The 19,121-nt window shown below is 50.6% G+C and overlaps 1 protein-coding gene across 5 annotated transcripts in view; it reads left to right on the top strand.

The window, feature by feature from the left end:
- The window catches only part of Pitpnm3 (PITPNM family member 3), a 106,495-nt gene that overhangs the window by 65,392 nt on the left and 21,982 nt on the right, over window positions 1-19,121 (top strand). For all 5 annotated transcript variants that reach the window (XM_059271110.1, XM_059271109.1, XM_059271107.1 and 2 more), the window contains 5 exons: window positions 13,342-13,418; window positions 13,767-14,002; window positions 16,871-17,060; window positions 17,462-17,584; window positions 17,972-18,153. In XM_059271110.1, coding sequence (XP_059127093.1) covers window positions 13,342-13,418; window positions 13,767-14,002; window positions 16,871-17,060; window positions 17,462-17,584; window positions 17,972-18,153 — 808 coding nt within the window. The remainder of the gene's footprint in view (window positions 1-13,341; window positions 13,419-13,766; window positions 14,003-16,870; window positions 17,061-17,461; window positions 17,585-17,971; window positions 18,154-19,121) is intronic.

Genomic DNA, 19,121 nt, shown 5'->3' with positions numbered 1-19,121 from the left:
GCTATGTGTAGAGAGCTGTCCTGTTTCCGCTGTGAGCTTCCTGCATTGTCTATGGGATGGAAGTCCACGGCCTCTCCTCACATCCCACACAGGTGTCATGGGAGGATATGAGACTTACTCCCCAAAGACTGTCCCTGCCACTCTGGCTCAGTGGGTGCTTGGTGTGCTGGGGACTGCCCAGGCTTTCCCCTCTGATACCCATGAACCCTGGAGCTTGGAAGGGCTGAAACTATGATTTCAGGGTCATGATGTGAAAACAAAGATGGCCATGACGTCTATGAAAGGCAGTCATTCTTCTCTCTCTACCCCACCAACCTCAGAGCTTGACCAGACCTGGCCAATTTGGATCTAAGTTCCCTCCTTTCTTTCAGTTTTTTTTTTTAAATTAATTAATTTATTTTTTTATTCCCAGTTGCCCCAGGTACCTGGGGAGGTACTCTGTCCATTCTATCACACAGGCACTTTCTGAAGGACCAGCTTCATTACCACTCATCCAACCCCCCCCCCCCTCCCGATCTCTTTGGATCCAGACTGTACATAGGACAGGGACATGTAAGGGCACCTGAAGCTTCCTCTGCATGGAAAAAGTTTACCTACTGGGGCCCTCAGGGCTGGGCCTGGCCCACATGGCATACAACAAGAACTGGACACATGCTGGCTGTCAACTGGCTTTCCCAAGGGCTACATCTGTCCCAGGTATGGGACGGCTAACCACAGCCACGTTTGTAGATCAGAGTGGGGTGCTCACTGGGTCTCACTCCTCCCAGTTCCCAGACCAGAACCTGGCAGTGACCAATACTCGGCTCCAGTTTTCTGGCCCCAGACTGACTCTGCATCTTCATCCTTACCCGAGCCTCTATAAGAGCCAGATGTATCCAGGGTCTGAGTCCGGACTCCAGCCCCTGGCTCTAGTCTGAGCTTGGATCCTCAACTCAGACGGAGATGACGAGGGCTCAGCATCACCCTCCCCACCGGACAAGGCTGATGTGGTACCCCATTGCCTAGGCTCCAAAACCAGAGGACAGTTTCCTTCCCTACAAATCATAGCCCACCTGGGATGACCCCCCAGGCACGGTGTACAAAGCCCCGTGCCCACAGCTGGCCTCCCCTCCTCCGCCTGGTAACTGGTATCTTTTCCTGGCCTGTGTGGGCAGCTTGCTGAGCACAGCTGCAGACAGGCTATATTTAGCCAGCTTTAATGAGCTCAGGGTGGCAGACGTCCGCCTTGGGAGCACTTTTTCTTGCATGTGTGCGTATGTTTGGGCCTGGCATGCTTCCTTCCTTTGTGCGCGTGCACGAATGCGTGCCCCTACACCTGGGGTTGTCCACTAATATGTGGCAGTGCACTGGTGTGTTCATTTACCTGGGGCTGGCGTGTGCTGTGTGCACAGATGCAAGTCTCTCTGCACAGCGTCTCTTGTGTTGGGCTTGTATACAGTTCTGATGCTTGTGGTGCAGAAGGGGAACAAATCATTAGTCCATTCGCTTGTTTGTTGAAAAAATATTTAATGAACACCTTTATTAGCCGGGGCCGTGACAGTCTCTGGGGATAAAACAGAGCAGAGCCAAATGAACACAGTCTATCTTTTAAGGGTTTTATAGTCTGGGAGCTGGAGGAACGAGTCCTCAAATAACGATAAAATTATAATTGTGGGCTGAAGAGATGGCTCAGCAGATAATGGCACTTGCTGCCAAGGCTGACAACCTAAATTTTATCCCTGGAACCAGCATGGTAGGAGAGAATCAGTTCCCACCAATTGTCTTCTGTTCTCCACATGTGTGCCATGGCACACAAGTGGTGATATTTGCCTGCTTGTGCATGTGCATACACACACACACACATACACACACACACACACATACACACACAATTGTAAGGATTTCTGGGCTAGAGAGTTGGCTCAGCAGTTAAGAGCACTGGCTGCTCTTCCAGAGGACCCAGGTTCAATTCCCAGCACCCACATGGAAGCTAACAACCATCTCTTACTCGGGTTCCAGGGGATCCAACATCCTCTTCTGGCCTCCATGGGCTCCAGGCATGCAGTGGTACACAGACACACATGCAGGCAGAATACCTACACACATAAAATAAAAATTAAAAAAAATTAAAGACAACTGTAAATATTTGTCCCAGGAAAGAGATCCATGATGCTTTGGGAGTGGGAGGAACACCCTCTCTCAAGGAGGAAGGAACATGGACGTTTCTGTAAGAAATTTGGGCACATGAGCAGTATTCAAAAGTCCAGGCATTAGAAGCAGAGGTTCAAGGGCCCTGTGGTGAGAGGGAAAAGGGGATGTTTGCCAACTGTCTGAAAGGCAGGAATGGCTGAGTTTGGAGGAAAAGAGGGAACAGAGGTAGGCCGAATGGGGGCTGTGGGAAGACTACGGTTGGCAAAGAAGTGTGAAGCAAGAGGCAAGGTGGGACTAGAGGATTTGGTGACCCACGGAGCTGTAGAATGTCACCCGGGTCTCCAGCAGAGGTCCAGCAGAGGGGAGGCTTATAAACCACATGGCAGGAAGACAGCCTTGCAGAGGGACCCAATTCACAGATGACCCAGTTGGCAGCCATGGGGGCAGCTTCCTGGAGAGTGCCCGACACAGAGGTAGCGTGCTTCTTCCCAGTTCTCCTACAGTACCTCCCATGGCTCAACCTTACCAGCAGCTATGGCGTCTCCACTTCAGGGGCAGGGCTTAGGATGTGTGGCCGGTGGTGGTGGTGGTGGGGCATTGGAGGCCACTGAGTGTAGACCACTGACTTGATGTGGAGGAACCACACTGTCCTCTGTTTCTCTGAAAGCCAGTGTGGCCTTGGTCTTGGGTCCCACCTGGTTGAGCAGATGAAGGATCCCTCTGGTGAGGTCACAGGCATCTCCTTCCCTAATTTTCCTGTCAGTATCCCTGAGACTCTTCCCCAGCGTTACTTGGTGTCTGCAGCCCTGTGCCATGCACACATGGGCAGGATCCCTGTGCCCACACTGGAAGGTACAGGGACCTTTAACCCCGTCCCTGATCTCCTACTTGTCTCTATCTGTAGTTCCTGGGATTCCTGGGTCTCAAGGTGGCCAGGACTTTGAGTTCCCCTCCTTCATGGGATTGTGAAGGGCCCAGGCCAGGTCTTCGTCCTTCCCTCGGCTGGGGTGGGTGAGGTGAGAACCTTTTATTTTTAACTTGGAGGAATCTCTTGTGTCTTCACATCCGCTTTTCCTGGTAACAAAGGGAAAACGAGCTGAGGGACTTTGCCACAAACCTCCAGGCAAAGGAGTTGGAGCCGGCAGAAAATATAAAGTCAAAATCTCAGAAAGGGAAAAAAAAATCACCTTGTTACATGCACTTTGAGAATATTCTTAGTTTTGATCTGTTTTTTTTGAGTAGGCCGTGCGTGAACAAAGTAAAAGACTCAAAAGCCATGAAGGATGACGCACGTACCTCCCTCTCTCCTTCTCTGTGCCCAGCTCAGCTCACCCAGCCCTTCTTCCCAGAAGTGAAGACGATGAGAAGTATTTCATGTCCCACTCCAGACTCTGCAAACATGAACATATCCATAAATATTCACTTCCATATATATTTTTATATATACCCCACGCAGATGGGAGCACTCTGCGTGCTCCGTTTCCCTCCTTGCCTTCTGTGGATAATATACCACGATTCTCTTTCTGTCTCAGAACATCTACAATGCTCAGGTTCACTGAGCTTGGCCTTGAGTGTGTGCTAGATGTCTGTGGCTTGTTTTATTTAGCTTGTCCCCTGTAGGTTGCCTCTCATCATTCAGTATTGTAAACAACGTAGCAGTGGTTAACGGGGCACATGTAACATGTTTCTCCCATGGACTTGGTGTTGCTGGGTCATAGGTGTTTTGTATTTCGAATGACGTTGCCAGATGGCCCTCTGGAGAATTTGTATTGTTTTTTACTCTCACCAGCAAGGAATGAAGAAAATCTGTTTTCTCACAGAGTGTTGACAGTGACTGATCTGAGAAACAAAGGCGAGGAATTATGGGTGGTTACGGTAAACTTCAGGGTTCTCAGGGTTCACCTTTTTGTGTGTGAGAGCCATTTCCTGTCCCTTGGCTGGGAGCCACTGAGTTTGGAAGGGATGGCTAAAGGGGGTTTGGGCTGGATGAGGCTGCTACATTCCACTGTGAGAGTGTGGACTTCCAGGCAGACAAGTCCAGGACTGACTGAGACAGGGAGTCTTACCAGTCGGGCCCAGTGACAGGGGCTGCCTGCTCTCCCTCCCAGCTCTGGATCTTAGTGAGGGGACAGGGCTGTGGTAGAGGAGACGTTTGAAGACTGAGGAGATCACCCTTTCTTACTCTCTAACTTTAGGAAGTAAGAAGCCTGACCCGTGACCTGAGTTCAAATCCTCTCGTGTGTGTGTGTGTGTGTGTGTGTGTGTGTGTGTGTGTGTGTGTGTGTATGTGTGTGTGTGTGTCAGTTAGCTTTTCTCGGACTGCGACAAAATATCTGTTAGCGATTTAAAGGAGAAAAGGTGGTTTTTGTTTTGTTTTGTTTTGTTTTGTTGTTTTTTGACTCACAGCTTAAGTTCATCATCATGTGGGGAAGGCCTGTCCGTGAGAGCCTGTGGAGTGGCTCATTCATACCTTGGAGGATTGGGAAGCAGGGATGACTGTAACTTTCAAAGCCTTGCTCTTAAAGGTCAATGTCTGCTGCCTGGACGCCATGTCCACAACATCCCCAAACCAATACCACCAGCTGGGGACTGGTTGTTCAGAAACTCAAGCCCATGGGGACATTCTACACTCGAGCCTTCCACTTCTATCCAGAGAGAAGTCCCTTAATCCCTCTGAGTCTTAGTTTTCTCTGTGAGATGGTTAGGATATCCTGGCTTCTCAGGAGAACGTGAAGACTGCCTGAGACACGGGGTGAGGACTGCACACTGGAGACACAGATGAAGGGACCTGTGTTCAGTACAGAGGGCTCAGTGGGGACACCAGGGTTGGGGATGTCACACCCTTCTGGCCATCTCACCAGGCCTAATTCAAGATGGCGGCTTTCTAGCCCTGAAGTGGGTTTCTTTAGCTGAGTTATTTCTCCAAGCTGTTCCCATACGCATTTAGGGTACCCAACAATATGTTCTTAAGAGGTAGGGTCCAGGACCCAGACCCTAGCAGTGGGCAAGGGGCAAGGGGCAAGGGGCAAGGGGCAAGGGGCAAGGGGCAAGTTTTCATCTGGCTGGTATCTCTTTAAAGCCTCTGGCTTACTGAAGGCCTACACACAGCACCTCTGCCTTTTAGCTAGGCAAAGCCAGGTGGATATGATTGAATTTTGACCTTGAGAGGGTTAAGGAGGCACATGAGGGAATCTCAGTTTCCAGATCCTGAGTGAAAATTCCATCCCAGCATCCCTACCAAGTGGATATTGCATAACTTGCTTGCATAACCTCAATAAAAGAGAACTCCCTGCCTGCAGGCCGACACAGGCCACTGTGGACAGCTGTGAATGCTTCCAAAGCATGCTCAACTGGGAGATACTCACCCCACCATGACATGTTGTTGTCCTGCCCTTTACTTGGCTCAGGCATGGCTCAGCATGTATCTATAACTGGATCTGCAGTGTAGATCTGTGGTGTGGATCTTCACTGTATAACCACAGTGTATATTTACTAAGTAATCTGTAGTATGGGTCTGTGGAGTGAGTCTGTGGTTTAGATCTATGATGTGGATCTTCAGTATGTATCCACAGAGTAAGTAGGTCTATGGTAGGGAATCCATGGCATGGATCTGCTGTGTGCATCTGCAGCATTAATTAGTGTTGTAAATCTGCTATGGGAATCAGCATGGATTCTTCAGCATGGATCTTCAGAATGGATATGTAGTGTGGATTCTGCAGCCTGGGGATGCAGTGTGGATCTGCAGATCTACTTGGTTGACTCTTCTCCAGGTTGGCCCTAGACTTTGTACAGTGTTCCTGCCAAATTATCAGGCTCAATTATACGTCCTCAATGTGGCCTAAAGTCCTCATTTTGAACTGTAATTCTGGTTTGGGTGATCTCATTTTGCAGCCCTGGATCATATGAGTAGATTTGGTTATATGATCTAGATAAGTTTTAGGCATGTGACATGGACTTGGTCATATGACTGCTTTGTTCACATGATCCTCCAAGCTCGAGATCCTTGTAGCCTGGTGTTGGATTTTTGAGTGTTTTCAGCTCTGCCCCAAGTTGGGTGATAGATAACCAGCAGAGCAGAAATCAGAAAGAGATACTGAGTTATGTGTTAAAACCAGATACAAGACGTAAGTCTGTGACCAGTTTGTAAATGTTCTTGGTGTAAATGTGACAACACACGCTTATAATGTCTATTCAGTGTCCATATTCATAAATACTTTGAGACTGAAATAAATATGGGCTAACTAAAGAAATAGTAGAACATAAAGAAAAGTGGAGAATGGGGGAAAATCAACTACTGTCCCAGTGTGAAGAAAAATTTACAACATTTAGATGATTTCCTTTGACTACAAGGTTCAAGACCTCTGTCCAATCCCTTCCACCTACCTAGAATGCTGTTTTCCCAAGGCTGAATGCTGGGCACCTTCAGGGGAGGGTGACCTGGTGTCTGACTGGTAATTGAAGCCAGGGGCTTTCAAGTCCAGCTCTGAGGAGCCTTCGGGGACTGCCTAGCAGCAAGACTGGGCCAGAGTAAGGAAGGAGGCCCATGTTAGTCAACTTTCTGTTTTAAAAAAAACCAAAAAACAAAAAACAAACACTTGATACAATTAACTGCAAAGAAAGAAAGGTTGAGCACTCAATGGAATTCAGCTGGTTCATTTTCAGTTTTTCAAGTAGCCCCAGGGAAAGGTTCATTGGATTAGGAAATTTCTCGATTTGATGAGAGTCCAGGAACCTTCTGGAAAAGGCCTGTTGTTTTTCCTGTTTCCTGCTGTCCTGTCTTCATCCTGCTATTGGAGATCAATCCCCACCTATTATTTTGGCTCGGAGTCTCAGAGGTGTCAGTTGATGGTTGTTTGGTGTCTGGCTGGCACAGTATACCATGTTGAGAACATGTCTTGGAGGAAGCTGTTCACCTGCCGCTGGCCAGGAAGCAAGAGGAGAGACAGGAAGGGTCTGGGGGCCCCAGAGACACTTCAAGTCCACACCCCTTCCTCACACCAGGCCCCATTTTCCAGTAGAACTGCAGCTTGGGGACCAAGCCTTCAACACATGGGCACTGGTGGGACATTGAAGATCTAGTTCGGAGCAAGAGAGCAAAGCCACCAGGTTGCTGAAAAAAAAAAAAAAAAAAACAAAAAACAAAAACCCAAAAAAACAAACCAAAACAAAAAAAAAAAACCAAAAAACGATGCTTCTGCCTATATTCGTGATTCTGTCTTTCAGATATTTAGGTCCGTTTCAGGACAAGCTACATGGTTCTAGGCTGGACCAGCTCCACTCAGTTCACCCCCTGGGTAGCTGGTGGAGGTGACAGCCACTTTCAGGGGACTGGTACAATGGAGAATGAAACTGAATAGTGAGCGTTTGCTCCTGCTGGGTCCTGGCACTGGGTGGCAAGGGACTGGTGACAGTTGGGTTCCCCTGCTAGGCTAGGGTGATGTTTTGCTTAGAGAACCAAACTCGTGGGTGCTGACCTTGGCTTTTGTCTCTGGAGCAGTATGGTGCATGGTAATTAGAAGGGATGATCAGGATTTGTGCTTTCCCAAGGCTGTGATTAAGCAAAAATAGCCTCTATTCTTCAGCCGGCTGAAAGAACCATGGTGAGCTGGGTGGGTCGCCAATCCCAGAGCTGGGGCTGGCAGGGTGCTGGGAGCAGGCACTGTGGTAGCTGGTCTGTCTCAAAGCCCCTCATAAAATACTGTCACAAAACTGGTTTACCTACCCTAAGTATGAGCCCAATAGGGACCCAGCCTGAACAGGGCCGTGCAAACAGAAATAAACAGGTAGTGGAGAGAAACAGGTGGCTTAATGACCAGGTCTCGGGGCCCCTTGCAGGTGGCTTTCCACTACCCAGGATCCTTTGCTAGCCTCTCAGCACCAGAAAACCTGGGGAATCCTCCAGATGTGGAACAATGCGCAGGTCAGGAGGCACTAGCATTCCCAGAGTACCTTAGGTTCTAGCTCTTCCCAGGATTTACTCACGAAATTCTGCCTCACCGAGGAAGAGGGGTTGTTCCCTGAACCTGGAATCTCTGGGGACTTGGAGAGGCTGTGTAGCTGTAAACACCTGAAATCATCGCTTCTAAACAGTTTTTTACAAAAATGCCAGACCCCGAAAGCTGCTAACTTCTGTTTTGACGAGGCTTCTAGTTTTAAGGAAAATAAAGCAACTGTATAGGTACAGGCCACGCCCCATTCAGCATGTGAAGTAACATCCTGGTCTCGGTAGATCCCAGCAGACTTTCCAGAAGGAGTGGCTACTGAGTAGGGTTTTGTGGAACACACACGAGTTTTCTAGTTGGCAGAAGAAAGAAAGGCTCATAGGCACAAAGCTTGTGTAAGCAAAGGTGACGAGGAGCGGAAGAGTTCTGTCTTGTGGGAGAATCAAACCCAGTGATCTTGATCATTGTGCGAGGTTCTTAAAAGAACTAGGCTTTGCTGGGTGTGGGGGTAGCTGCCTACAACCCTAGTATGTAGAAGGTTGAGGCAGGAGGATTGCCAAGGATTGGAAGCCAGCCTGGGATACATAGTAAGATCTAGTTTTGAAACAGCAGTGGCAGCAACAGTAGCAACAATACAAAGCCTTACGGGAAGGGGACAGACAGACGGATGACAGACAGACAGATAAGGCAATCTTAAGGCCACCCTCTTGCTTGTTCACAGAGACCTTTACTATTCTGTGGGTGACTCTAGTCTTGGCAGGAAGTGCTCAAGGGACCAGAGTCTGCATCTACCAGGCAAGGTTTCCTGGTCTCACTGACGGAGAGCGCAACATCTATGGCTCTGTGCATCCAAGGAAGCAAGGTTCTGTCCACAAACTGCAGAGGGAATGAGATGCTTCCTTTCTGCTGGGGGGGGGGGGGGTGAGGCAGGAAGAGGCCACGCTGCAGATACCCCTACCCAGTCTCTAGCCCTCAGCTCTCATCCCTACTGGTTGGGGAACTGTTTCAGCATCATCTATGGCCAAGATGCCCTGTGCATCCACCAGTTCCATGAGTATTGTGTGGGCCCCAGGGAGCTGACACCAGGCAGATGGAGGCTGTGGGAGCTCCTAGGTCTGTGTCACCAGTGAAGATGCAGGCTTCAGCCCCCACCTAGCAGAGGGCATGGTGCCCGGAAGACAGCAGGACCCTCATGTCTTCCCTACAAGTTATTTATAGCCTCGCAATGGTAATTTGTGGCAATCACAGCATTTAATCCTGTAATCACACTGCAAGCAGGCACCCAGCCCAGTGAGGTCGGTGAGCCTGCCAGGGTTCGGGGAGGGACTTGGCGGCAGGACAGGGAGTGTGGAGGCGGTGATGTCCTTATCAGCCTCCACCCCATCTTGTCAGCCATGCCCCGCCCCCCTGCACCCTGGATAATACGAATAACAATAGCAGCTAACACATTTCACAGGTGTCATATTCTACGCCTTGTTCTAAAGCTCCTCGCCCATAGGAACTCCCTTATCTCCACTGCCACTCCATAAGGGAGTTATATTATACTGTGTCATTCCTGACTCCAGGCGAGGAAACAGGTTTAGGTCACACAGCTGATAAGAGCCATGTCTTGAACTCAGGCCTTTTGGTTTCAAAGCCCAGGGTTTTAGAGACTATAGTCTCAGGGGTAGAGATGCCCCATCTACCTCTACCCCACCTCTACTATTAGCCTTGGCCCTGCGGACACTCTGGTTTTTTCCATGCACCTGCTCCGGAGATGCATACGTGCTCCAGAGACCACATGCACCACCATAAGACTACTTTTTACTTTGTGTTGGCGTTGGCTTCTTTCCCAGACATGCTTTCCCCAGTGACAAATGGTTGTAGAAAGAGGACTTGGGCAGCAGACCCGGACTCAATTCCTCAGATGTTCTCTGCATTTTGCTTCTGCAGAGAGGGACAGCCTGCAGCTTGCAGCTTGGAAGGGCGGGGCACCGCCTGGCTGAGTGCCCTCTTCTATGGAGCTGGGGCCCTCTAGCGGGGATTCCGTGGCCTTATTTGTTATATGGCTGGCCCAAAGGACCTGGGATGTGTAAACTACACATTTTAGAGTTTACTCATCTGTAGAATGGGGCTAAGGACAAGAGCCATCTAAACTGAGAAGGCATATGGGGAGATGGGTGAGTTGACACAAGCCAACCTTTAATAAGGGCTCATTGAAGTGGGCCCGTTGCTATTGGCTTTTATGGCCACCCTATCCTGAGTGCAGAATTTAGGCTTCCCCCATTCAGGCTCAGGGCCAGGTCTTTTGCAGTTAGAAAAAGACAGAGGGCTGGGGGAAGGGCGGCACTGTGCCGGCCTTCAATCTCAGCACCCAGGAGGCAGGGGCGAGGAGGAGGGTGAATCCAATGTCAGCCTAGGTTACTTAGGGAGAGAGACCTTGTCTTGATAAGAAACACAAAACAAAAACCAGAAGCAGGGGTGATTAAAGCACTCGCCATATAAGTGTGTGTGCTGGAATTGGAATCCCCAGAACTCACATAAAGCTGGACATAAATAGACCACGTGTCTGTAGCTCTTTCAGAGTTCTTACTGCAAGATGGGAATTGAGACAGAATTCTCAGAGGCTTGCAAGCGACCCTGTATCAAAGAAGGTGAAAGGTGAGGACCAATGCCTGTCTTCTGACCTCCACATGTAGGCTGTGGCTCTTGTGTATATGTATACACCTCTCTCTCTCTCTCTCTCTCTCTCTCTCTCTCTCTCTCTCTCTCTCTCTCTCTCTCTCACACACACACACACACACACACACTCTCTCTCTCTATATATATATAAACTGACAAAAACAGACAGGAGAATTAGAAAAAGTGGCAGGCGGAGCCAGGCCTCGGGAATGCTTGTCTTGGCCTCCTCCTCGTAAGACCCAAACTGCCCCTTTACCCAGGAAACAATTTACATCCATACAGCAGCAGTTCAGAGCTGACAGAGCAGTTTCCTCTAGCCCAGGGTTGTGTCTTAAGGACTGGACCGTTCAGAACTGCTCTTCCCAGTTGAGAACCACTTGTCTAGAATTCTTTGCAGGTCGTTCTCCCTGGATCAGGCTGGGGAATGTTGATCTAGATCTAGGTTGGCTACAGTCATGAGAAGGACCTCCATTAACCCTTCCGGGGTGAAAGGGGCATTGGGGAGGATTATCCTTATCTAGAATGGAGTTCCCCATCAACAAGAGGCAAACAAGTGCTTCATAGAGCGTTGTTAAGTTTCAGCCACACACAGGCAGTAGTGGGAGAGGGGGCATGGTGGGCTGGATGAAGCAAGGACTCTTGGGGTGGCAGACATTATTGATGTAAAGGGTGGCTGTGGGATATCTGAGAGCATGGGTCTTAGGTCAAGCACTGGCACATCATTCTGGAGAAGTCCAGGTAAACATCTTGTGCTTTGAGGGCTATGAGTCTGTTGCCACTCCTGAAGTCAGGCCTGTGTTGTGAAAGCAGCCATAGACGACACATAAAGGGATGGACCGTCTGTGTGCCAAGAAAACTTCATTTACAAAAACAGGCGGCAGAGTCTATCCTTGGCTGTAGACCCTGTGTTAGAACAGTGGGAGCTCAGGGGTCCCCGAGAAGCCCTTGCTGGGGGAGGCGTTGGCTTAGGCAGCTAGCAGGAGTGGGAAGAGTACTTCTGAGTGACCCCAAAGTGCCTGCTTAATGCCACATGTCATGCCAGATGGTGGCCTTCCCTTTCTGAGTGGTCACCTTCCCCGGGACCATGGTCCTATAGTTCGAAGAGTTTCAACCAGGTTTGATTATTATTATTATTATTATTATTATTATTATTATCATTATTATTTTTATTTGTGGTGGAAATGGAACCCAGGGCCTTGTTCATGTTAGGCAAGTGTGCTCTACCTTGGAGGTACACTCCCAGTCCCAAGCAGATATTTTTAAAAACACTGTTTTGTTTTTTTTTTTTTTTAAAGCAGGCTGAGACGGGCGAGTTGACACAGCGGTTAAGAGCATTTGTTTGGGTTGGGGATTTAGCTCAGTGGTAGTGCGCTTGCCTAGCAAGCGCAAGGCCCTGGGTTCAGTCCTCAGCTCTGCAAAAAAAAAAAAAAAAAAAAAGAAAAAAGAGCATTTGTTCTTGCAGAGAACAAATGGGTTCAATTATCAGCCCCCACATGGTGGCGCACAACCCTTTGTAACTCTAGTCCCAGGGGATCTGATGTCCCGGGCTCTTCTCACCTTTGTGGACAACAGGACACATGTGTGACACAGATATACATTAAGGCAAAACATTCATAGACTTAAAGAGCACCAAACAACAACAACAACAACAGGCTGGTAAAATGGTTCGGCAGATAAAGGCGCTTGCCGCTAAACCTGATAACCTGAGCTCGGTCCCTAGGACCCACATGATCAAAGGAGAGAATTGACTCTGTAGGTTGTCCTCTGCATGCTCTGCATGTATAGACAAACAAAATAAATAAACAATATAACAAAATAAAAATAAACAACAACCCCCCCCAAAAAAGAAGGAAAACAAAAATAAAAATGAAATTTTTCTAATAAGTGCTGTCCTGGTACAACAGTAAAGGCTGAGAAGTCCTGTAATTTGCCCTCTGTCCAATGCCCATGAAATATAGTGGCATCATTTCTGTCTAAGGCCAAAGGCCTGAGCTCCAGGGGAGCCAGGGATATAAGTCCCCAACTCTAGCCAGATGGTGGAGACCCAGAAACACGATATCCCAACGCTGACACTGTGATCATCCCAACCCTTTTGTTTTGTTCAGACCTTAGCAGAAGGGTTGGCGCCTGCCCGCCCCAGGGGCTGAATCTTCTCAACTCAGCCTCTGTGGTTAGAGCTAACCCTCCTGGAAGCCCCCCACAGGCACACCTGGGAGGCACAGGGTGTCTCTTAGCCTGGTAACACTTAGATAACACAGCGGCTCTCCAGCTGTTCTCAAGGGTCTTTCGTGTCAAGTTCCTGGATGTCATAGGCCTCTACCACAGCCGCCATTCTGCCCTGAAGAAGTAAGCAGGGCAACTCTTTCTTAGGACATCCCGTCTTGTCTGTGATGGCTGGCCTCAGCTGGGCTCCTTTTCTTTAGAAGGGCAAAGCCATTTTGTGTGGTATATACTCCAGAGACAGGGTCCTGGACTGGGTGCCCCTCCCTAGCTCCTGACTACCACTCTAGCTTTCTAATAAATCAGGGCCTCCCTTGTGTGGCCAGCCACACCTAGGGAGCGCTAGGGCAGTTGAGAGCCTGCTGCATTCTTTCTGTCCTCTCTGCAGGAGAACTGTATCGGGTGTCCCTTAGAAGACAGAGATTCCCAGCTCAAGGAAGCATCGAGATCCATGAAGATGGCGAGGTGTGCTGGGTTTCAGAGGCATCCGGTCCATCTGTAGCCAGCCTCTTAGGAAGAGCCCTAGGAGGGTAGACAGGCTGCCTAGCCTCCATCCAGTTCTTCCTTGCTGGATGACCCTTGGGTAGCTCCCTGTTCTTCTCTGGGCTTCAGGCTCCTGTAGGCCCAAGAAGAGTCACTGTAGACTCATTTTGCTGTCCTGTCCATTGAGAGTCTGGCCCTCCTGGGAGCCTTCTGGATGCCCCAGAGTCCCACAGGGGTCGTGGAGTGTCAGCCATAGTCCCTGTGTCTCTGTCCTTGTGCATCCTGGGTCCTGCTGCCTGCCTGTCTCTATCCCTGCCATGTCCCTCTCAGGAAGGCTGCTCACAGCGTTCCTGTAAGACACACGTTCTCCTGCTGGTGCTGCATGGGGGCAACGTCCTAGACTCCGGCTCTAGTGACCCTTCCTGCAAGGCGGCCGACATTCACACCTTCAGTTCTGTGCTGGAGAAGGTCACGCGCGCCCACTTCCCTGCTGCCCTGGGCCACATCCTCATCAAATTTGTCCCTTGTCCTGCCATCTGCTCGGAGGCTTTCTCGCTTGTCTCGAAGTGAGTCATTTCGGCTTGTTGGTATAGTCTGGGTTTGGTGTGGGAGGTGTAAGTGGAGGGGATACCCTTGCCTTGGGAGGCCTGTCTGGTGTCAAGTCAGAATTGCTGAGAGCATCCTTAGTGGGGCATGGTCATTAAGGGTCCTCTGTCAGGGACCTGGGAGTGCCAGGGTCCCCATACTAGCCCAGATTCACTTCCTGTGCTTCAGTTTGAATGAAAGAAGAAATAGGCCCTGAGAGATTTATCCATTTACCCCCCAGCTATCCAGAGAATGGAGCCGGGAGTCACACCAAGGCAGCCTCACTCCAGAGAGCAGCCCTGTAGGGATAGATACTCCAATGGAGGTAGCCCAAGATATGGCTAGTACTCAGTCGGGGAAAACTTCCTGGAGGAGAGTTGATTTGAATGTCATAGTGTGGGCTAAGTGTATGTTCTCTTTAGTCAGCCTGGACTTGAATCTTGGCTGTGGGACCTTGGGGAATTGTGTCACCTCTTCCTACCTTAAGTCCCCCCTATCTGTAAGATGGAGGTGATGCTAGGGCTGGAATGCACGTGGGTCTAAACCCATCGCAGCACGTGGGAGGTGTCCACCCACACAGAGCTGGGCTGCCACTGGCTGCCACACTAGCATCCATCCTCCTGGGGCCAGGGGCACGCTCAGCCGGTTTCTTGTTGGTGGAGAGTGAGATGATACTGATACGGTCCTGTCCTAGCTCACAGTAGAGACCCAACTCATAGGAGCAGGGAGGGAAAGGGCAGTATGGCAGGCAGAAGCACAGGCTGAACCCCAGGCCACTTCCTGCAAGTACCAGTACATCCCTCGCATTGTGGACCCGGGTACCAGTGAGGGCCAGACTGAGAGACCAGCGGCTCTATGGGAACTGGGTTCTGTGGGGAAATTCCACCCACCGTGTTGGGACCTGAGGCTTCCAGTGCCCTAGGTGTCACCGTTGAAGTAGCTGAAGGTACTGGGTCCCTGGAGCCAGCTGGACACCTGCTTTCTTTCCAGTTGTCTGCAAAATAGTCTTTGTACACCTGCAGAGCCCACATGGCCCAGACACCGAGTAAGTTCTTGAGACTGAAGCAGGGAGGCCAGACTTTCCTGCAGGTGGAGTGAAAGGGGAGCTGTCGGCACCCCTGCCTCACACCCCCTCACGTGACCTTGGAAAGCCCCTCCTTCAAGCCCCTCCTCCAGGCTTTCTTCTTTGTGTGGAGCATACTCAAAGTCCCATGAGAAGGGGAGCTGTGTGCTTAGCTTCAGCCGGATGGAGCTCTGAGCCCAGGGGCTCCAGTGTGGGATGGGCCTAAGAGCCCTGCTTTTCACTTCCAGTGGCTCAGGATCTAGCAAGGGCTGGATCCTTCCCCTTCCTGCTCACTCCCTGAATGGTGCCCAGAGGCTGGTTTTTCTGGGTTTCCAGGGTCCCCTCAGGTGGATCTCCATCAGATATATGAACCAGGAAGCACGTTAGGTCTATGGCTTTTTAGCTTAGCTAATTGTCTCAGTATCTGGTGTGACCCATGTCAAACACAAGGATGTGCAGGCGCCTATGGATCAGCTGAGCGAGTGGAGCCCTGGAATCTGCTTCCTAGACAAGGGCTCGCTGCTGCTTTTCTGTTGTAGGATTTAAGAGCAGCTGAGCAGGTGGCCAGGCTCTGGTCCCTCACACTCACAGCAGTCCCAGAGTTAATCTTGCTGGTCCACAATCCATCTCAAGACCCACCCCCAGGATGGCTGACCTCCAGAGCTGGGTCGTCCCTATCTCCAGGAAGACGGATGCCCAGGCCATTTGAGGGGACAGCAGGAGGGAGCTTACCTCTCCCCCAGGCAGCTCTTGCCAGGGCCATTAATCACCCGTAATCACTGCTGGGAGGGAGCTCCTTCTCGGCTAATTAAAATCTCTCCGGCTGCAATTGAGGCCTGTTTCCTCTAATTTGTGTTCTTTGGAGATGAGAAATGGTTGGTGGGGCCTGCCTTGCGCACTGCTAGGACTCTGCCACCTGCTGAGGGTGCCTGAGTCCTATCACCTGCCCTAGATTCTGCCGGTCCTTAGCCCTGTCTGTTCTAGGCTTTAGGCACTCTAGAGCTAGGCATGTAGGGTAAGGACAGGCTGTTGGCCTGGGTAGGACGTTCTCAGACTCCTTTGTGTCTGTTCTAAAAAGCCAAGCCCAACAAGGCATCAGGGGTGGGTGTGCCAGAGGACAGAGGCAATCCAGGTAGGGTTGGGAAGACAGGTGGGTCTGAGCTGTCCAGAGGGGGCGGGACTTCCTAGTAGGGAGATACAGGGATGAAGTGTCCTCTGGGAGTGGAGTTCTGTAGGGCAGGCTCCCAGCCCTCTCTGCAAAACCACTGAAGCAGAGGATCAGTCCCCTGCACATGGAACATACCATCATACAGGCGGCTAGGTGCCACCTTCACACTGGAGCCATTGTCCTAGCTCCACGATTGATGTGCCCTCACTGCTCCATTCTCAGCTTCCCCAAAGCCTCTCTTGGGAGTCTAATTCGGCCCCTTCCTCCTCCAGGAGGTCTACCACGATGCCACTTTCCCATACTGTTCTGTGTTAGCTGATTCTCTAGGTTCTTTCACAATTGGGGTGTTTCTAGGCTCCTGCCAGACAGCGTGGCTGTTCCACACCACAGGCTGGCGTGGACTGGCATAGATGGAGTCAGCGCAGCCTCGAGTCCATCCTTTCCCCCCCTGCCCCATGCTTGTGCTTTGCCTCGTGGGACCTATCCCGGGGCCTTGACATCTTTCCGGAGCTGGGCCTGGTGCCCCAGTAGCATGGATGTTCTTCCAAAGAGCCCACAGCCCCACACCACTCACTTCTTGGTCCTGGCTAGGCTGACTTTGGGTCCCCATGTCTGCAGCCTGAACCCCTATAGCCACGACGAGGGCTGCCTCAGCACCAGCCAGGACCACGTTCCCCTGGCTGCCCTGCCCCTGCTGGCCATCTCCTCTCCACAGTACCAGAATGCTGTTGCCACTGTCATCGAGCGGGCCAACCACATCTATGGAGAGTTTCTCAAGTCCTCTGATGGGATTGGCTTCAGCGGGCAGGTAGGACAGCTTGCTTTCTCCCACCCTGTGTCAGCCCCCACCTGAAAGACGGGCTGGGGTCTGCTGCAGGGATGAAGGCAGGTTAGAATTGTAGCATCTGAATTTGAAGGAGGCTCTTGATGGGGGGAAGATCCCCATTTTACAGACAGAAAAACTGCCCTCATTTGGAGTCCATGCTGACCCTTAGCTGGTTTGACTCCTAAGCATGGCCTGACCACTGACCTCAGACTGACCCCAGAGGAAATCTCTTGTCAGGATGAGCCTACACCCTCCATTTGGGCTCTAAGCAACTCGTTAGGACAAATTCCTTATTCTCTCGTGGGAACACGCCCCTGCTCCGACTGGATTTGGGGTGAGAGGGTTGTGGCAGGCAAGCCTGCAGCCCAGCTGTGCCTCTGCAGGTGTGTCTCATCGGGGACTGTGTGGGCGGCCTCCTGGCTTTCGATGCCATCTGCTACAGTGCGGGACCCTCAGGGGACAGCCCTGGCAGCAGCAGCCGGAAGGGGAGCATCAGCAGTACCCAGGTGTGGTCAGGCTGGGGATGGGAGAGGATGTGTCTCTGGGTGTCTCTCATAAGAACAGAGAAGCAGGTGGCTCCCCCAGGGAAGGTAGTGCTGGGCTTTCATGTTGGCATTATGATGTCTATGGTACAAAGGGTTATATGGAAATAGCAAGAGCATGTTAGCACGGACCAAGAAACAGGCTGAGAGGAGGCCTACTAGTGTTTGTCTCCCTAAGTGGTCCATCCCTGTGGCCATAGGAAATGCTCTGTGCCTAAGCTACCCTCCCCCCCACCGCCATGAGCCTTTTGGAAGCATAGTTTCCACATGTTTAGGAGAAGGGGTTCACTTATGCCCAGGGGAAGAGGCAGGGCCCCAGGGCACATATGATTGCTATGCTTTCTGCTCAAGGACACCACTGTGGTGGAGGAGGACTGCGATCTGGCCAGCAGCAAGCGTCTCAGCAAGAGTAACATCGATGTATCCAGTGGAGTGGAGGATGAGGAGCCCAAGAGGCCATTGCCACGGAAACAGAGTGACTCCTCCACCTATGACTGCGAGGCGATCACCCAGCATCACGCCTTCCTCTCAAGGTAACCCTTCTCCAGCTGCTGCCTTCACAGTGTAACAGTATCCATGAGAGTAAGGACTTTGACTCAGAGTCACCAAGGGAGCCTGTGACCAGGCAGTCATCCCAGACCCTTCCACAGGGGCCCATAGATAGTGGAAATTCTGGAACCAGGGCCACTTGTCCTTGGCTCTGCATCCACACCAGAGAATTTCCTGTTTGTCTCTGCTCTGTTCAACCCTGCAGACACTGGGCATGATCTGTTCCACCTCTCTGGGCTTTGGTTTCCTCTTCTGTGAAAGGATAGGGCTGTCCAGCCGCTTCTTGGCATAGCTTAGAGAACCTAGAGAGGTCACAGTTAGTGTACTTGGTGGATTGCCCCAGGGGTTCATATTTGTTGTTTCTCAGAGGAGGGAGTGTCACATCACTGGGTCCCAAAGATCTGGGGCCAGCACTCTGCTTTTCCTGTCCTCACATCAGTGTCTTGGACATGACAAACTCCATAAACTGTCCTTTCACTTTCTAGAGGAAATGGTTGATGAGCAGCTAAATGAACCACCTGCACATTGATTCAGATTGAGAGAAATGAGCATTGAACATGGACCCAAACTGGCACAGGGTGGGGGCACTTTTCCTCTCCATTTCTCCCCTTTCCTCTCCTCTCCACCTTCCCTCACTTGCTCCCTAAGTTATAAATATCATGGGTCATCAGAAGAGTGTTTTTTAAAAAACGTAATTTATATATAGTTTTACTTAAAAACAAAGAACCCAAAGCCTCATACTGTGACCTCTCCCTCATATAATTAAAAATACTTGATAAAGATTCCTTTTTTGTTTGTTCGTTTGTATTTTTTTTTTTTCCCGAGACAGGGTGTCTCTGTGTAATAGCTTTGGCTGTCCTGGAACTCACTCTGTAGATCAGGCTGACCTTGAACTCACAGAGATCTGCTTGCCTCTGCCTCCTGAGTTCTGGGATTAAAGACATGTGCCACC

This window comes from Peromyscus eremicus, chromosome 8a (genome assembly GCF_949786415.1).
Source record: "Peromyscus eremicus chromosome 8a, PerEre_H2_v1, whole genome shotgun sequence".
NCBI classification, from domain to species: domain Eukaryota; kingdom Metazoa; phylum Chordata; class Mammalia; order Rodentia; family Cricetidae; genus Peromyscus; species Peromyscus eremicus.
The sequence above is the reverse complement of the archived record's forward strand: the minus strand, read 5'-3'. Positions and strand labels throughout refer to the sequence as shown.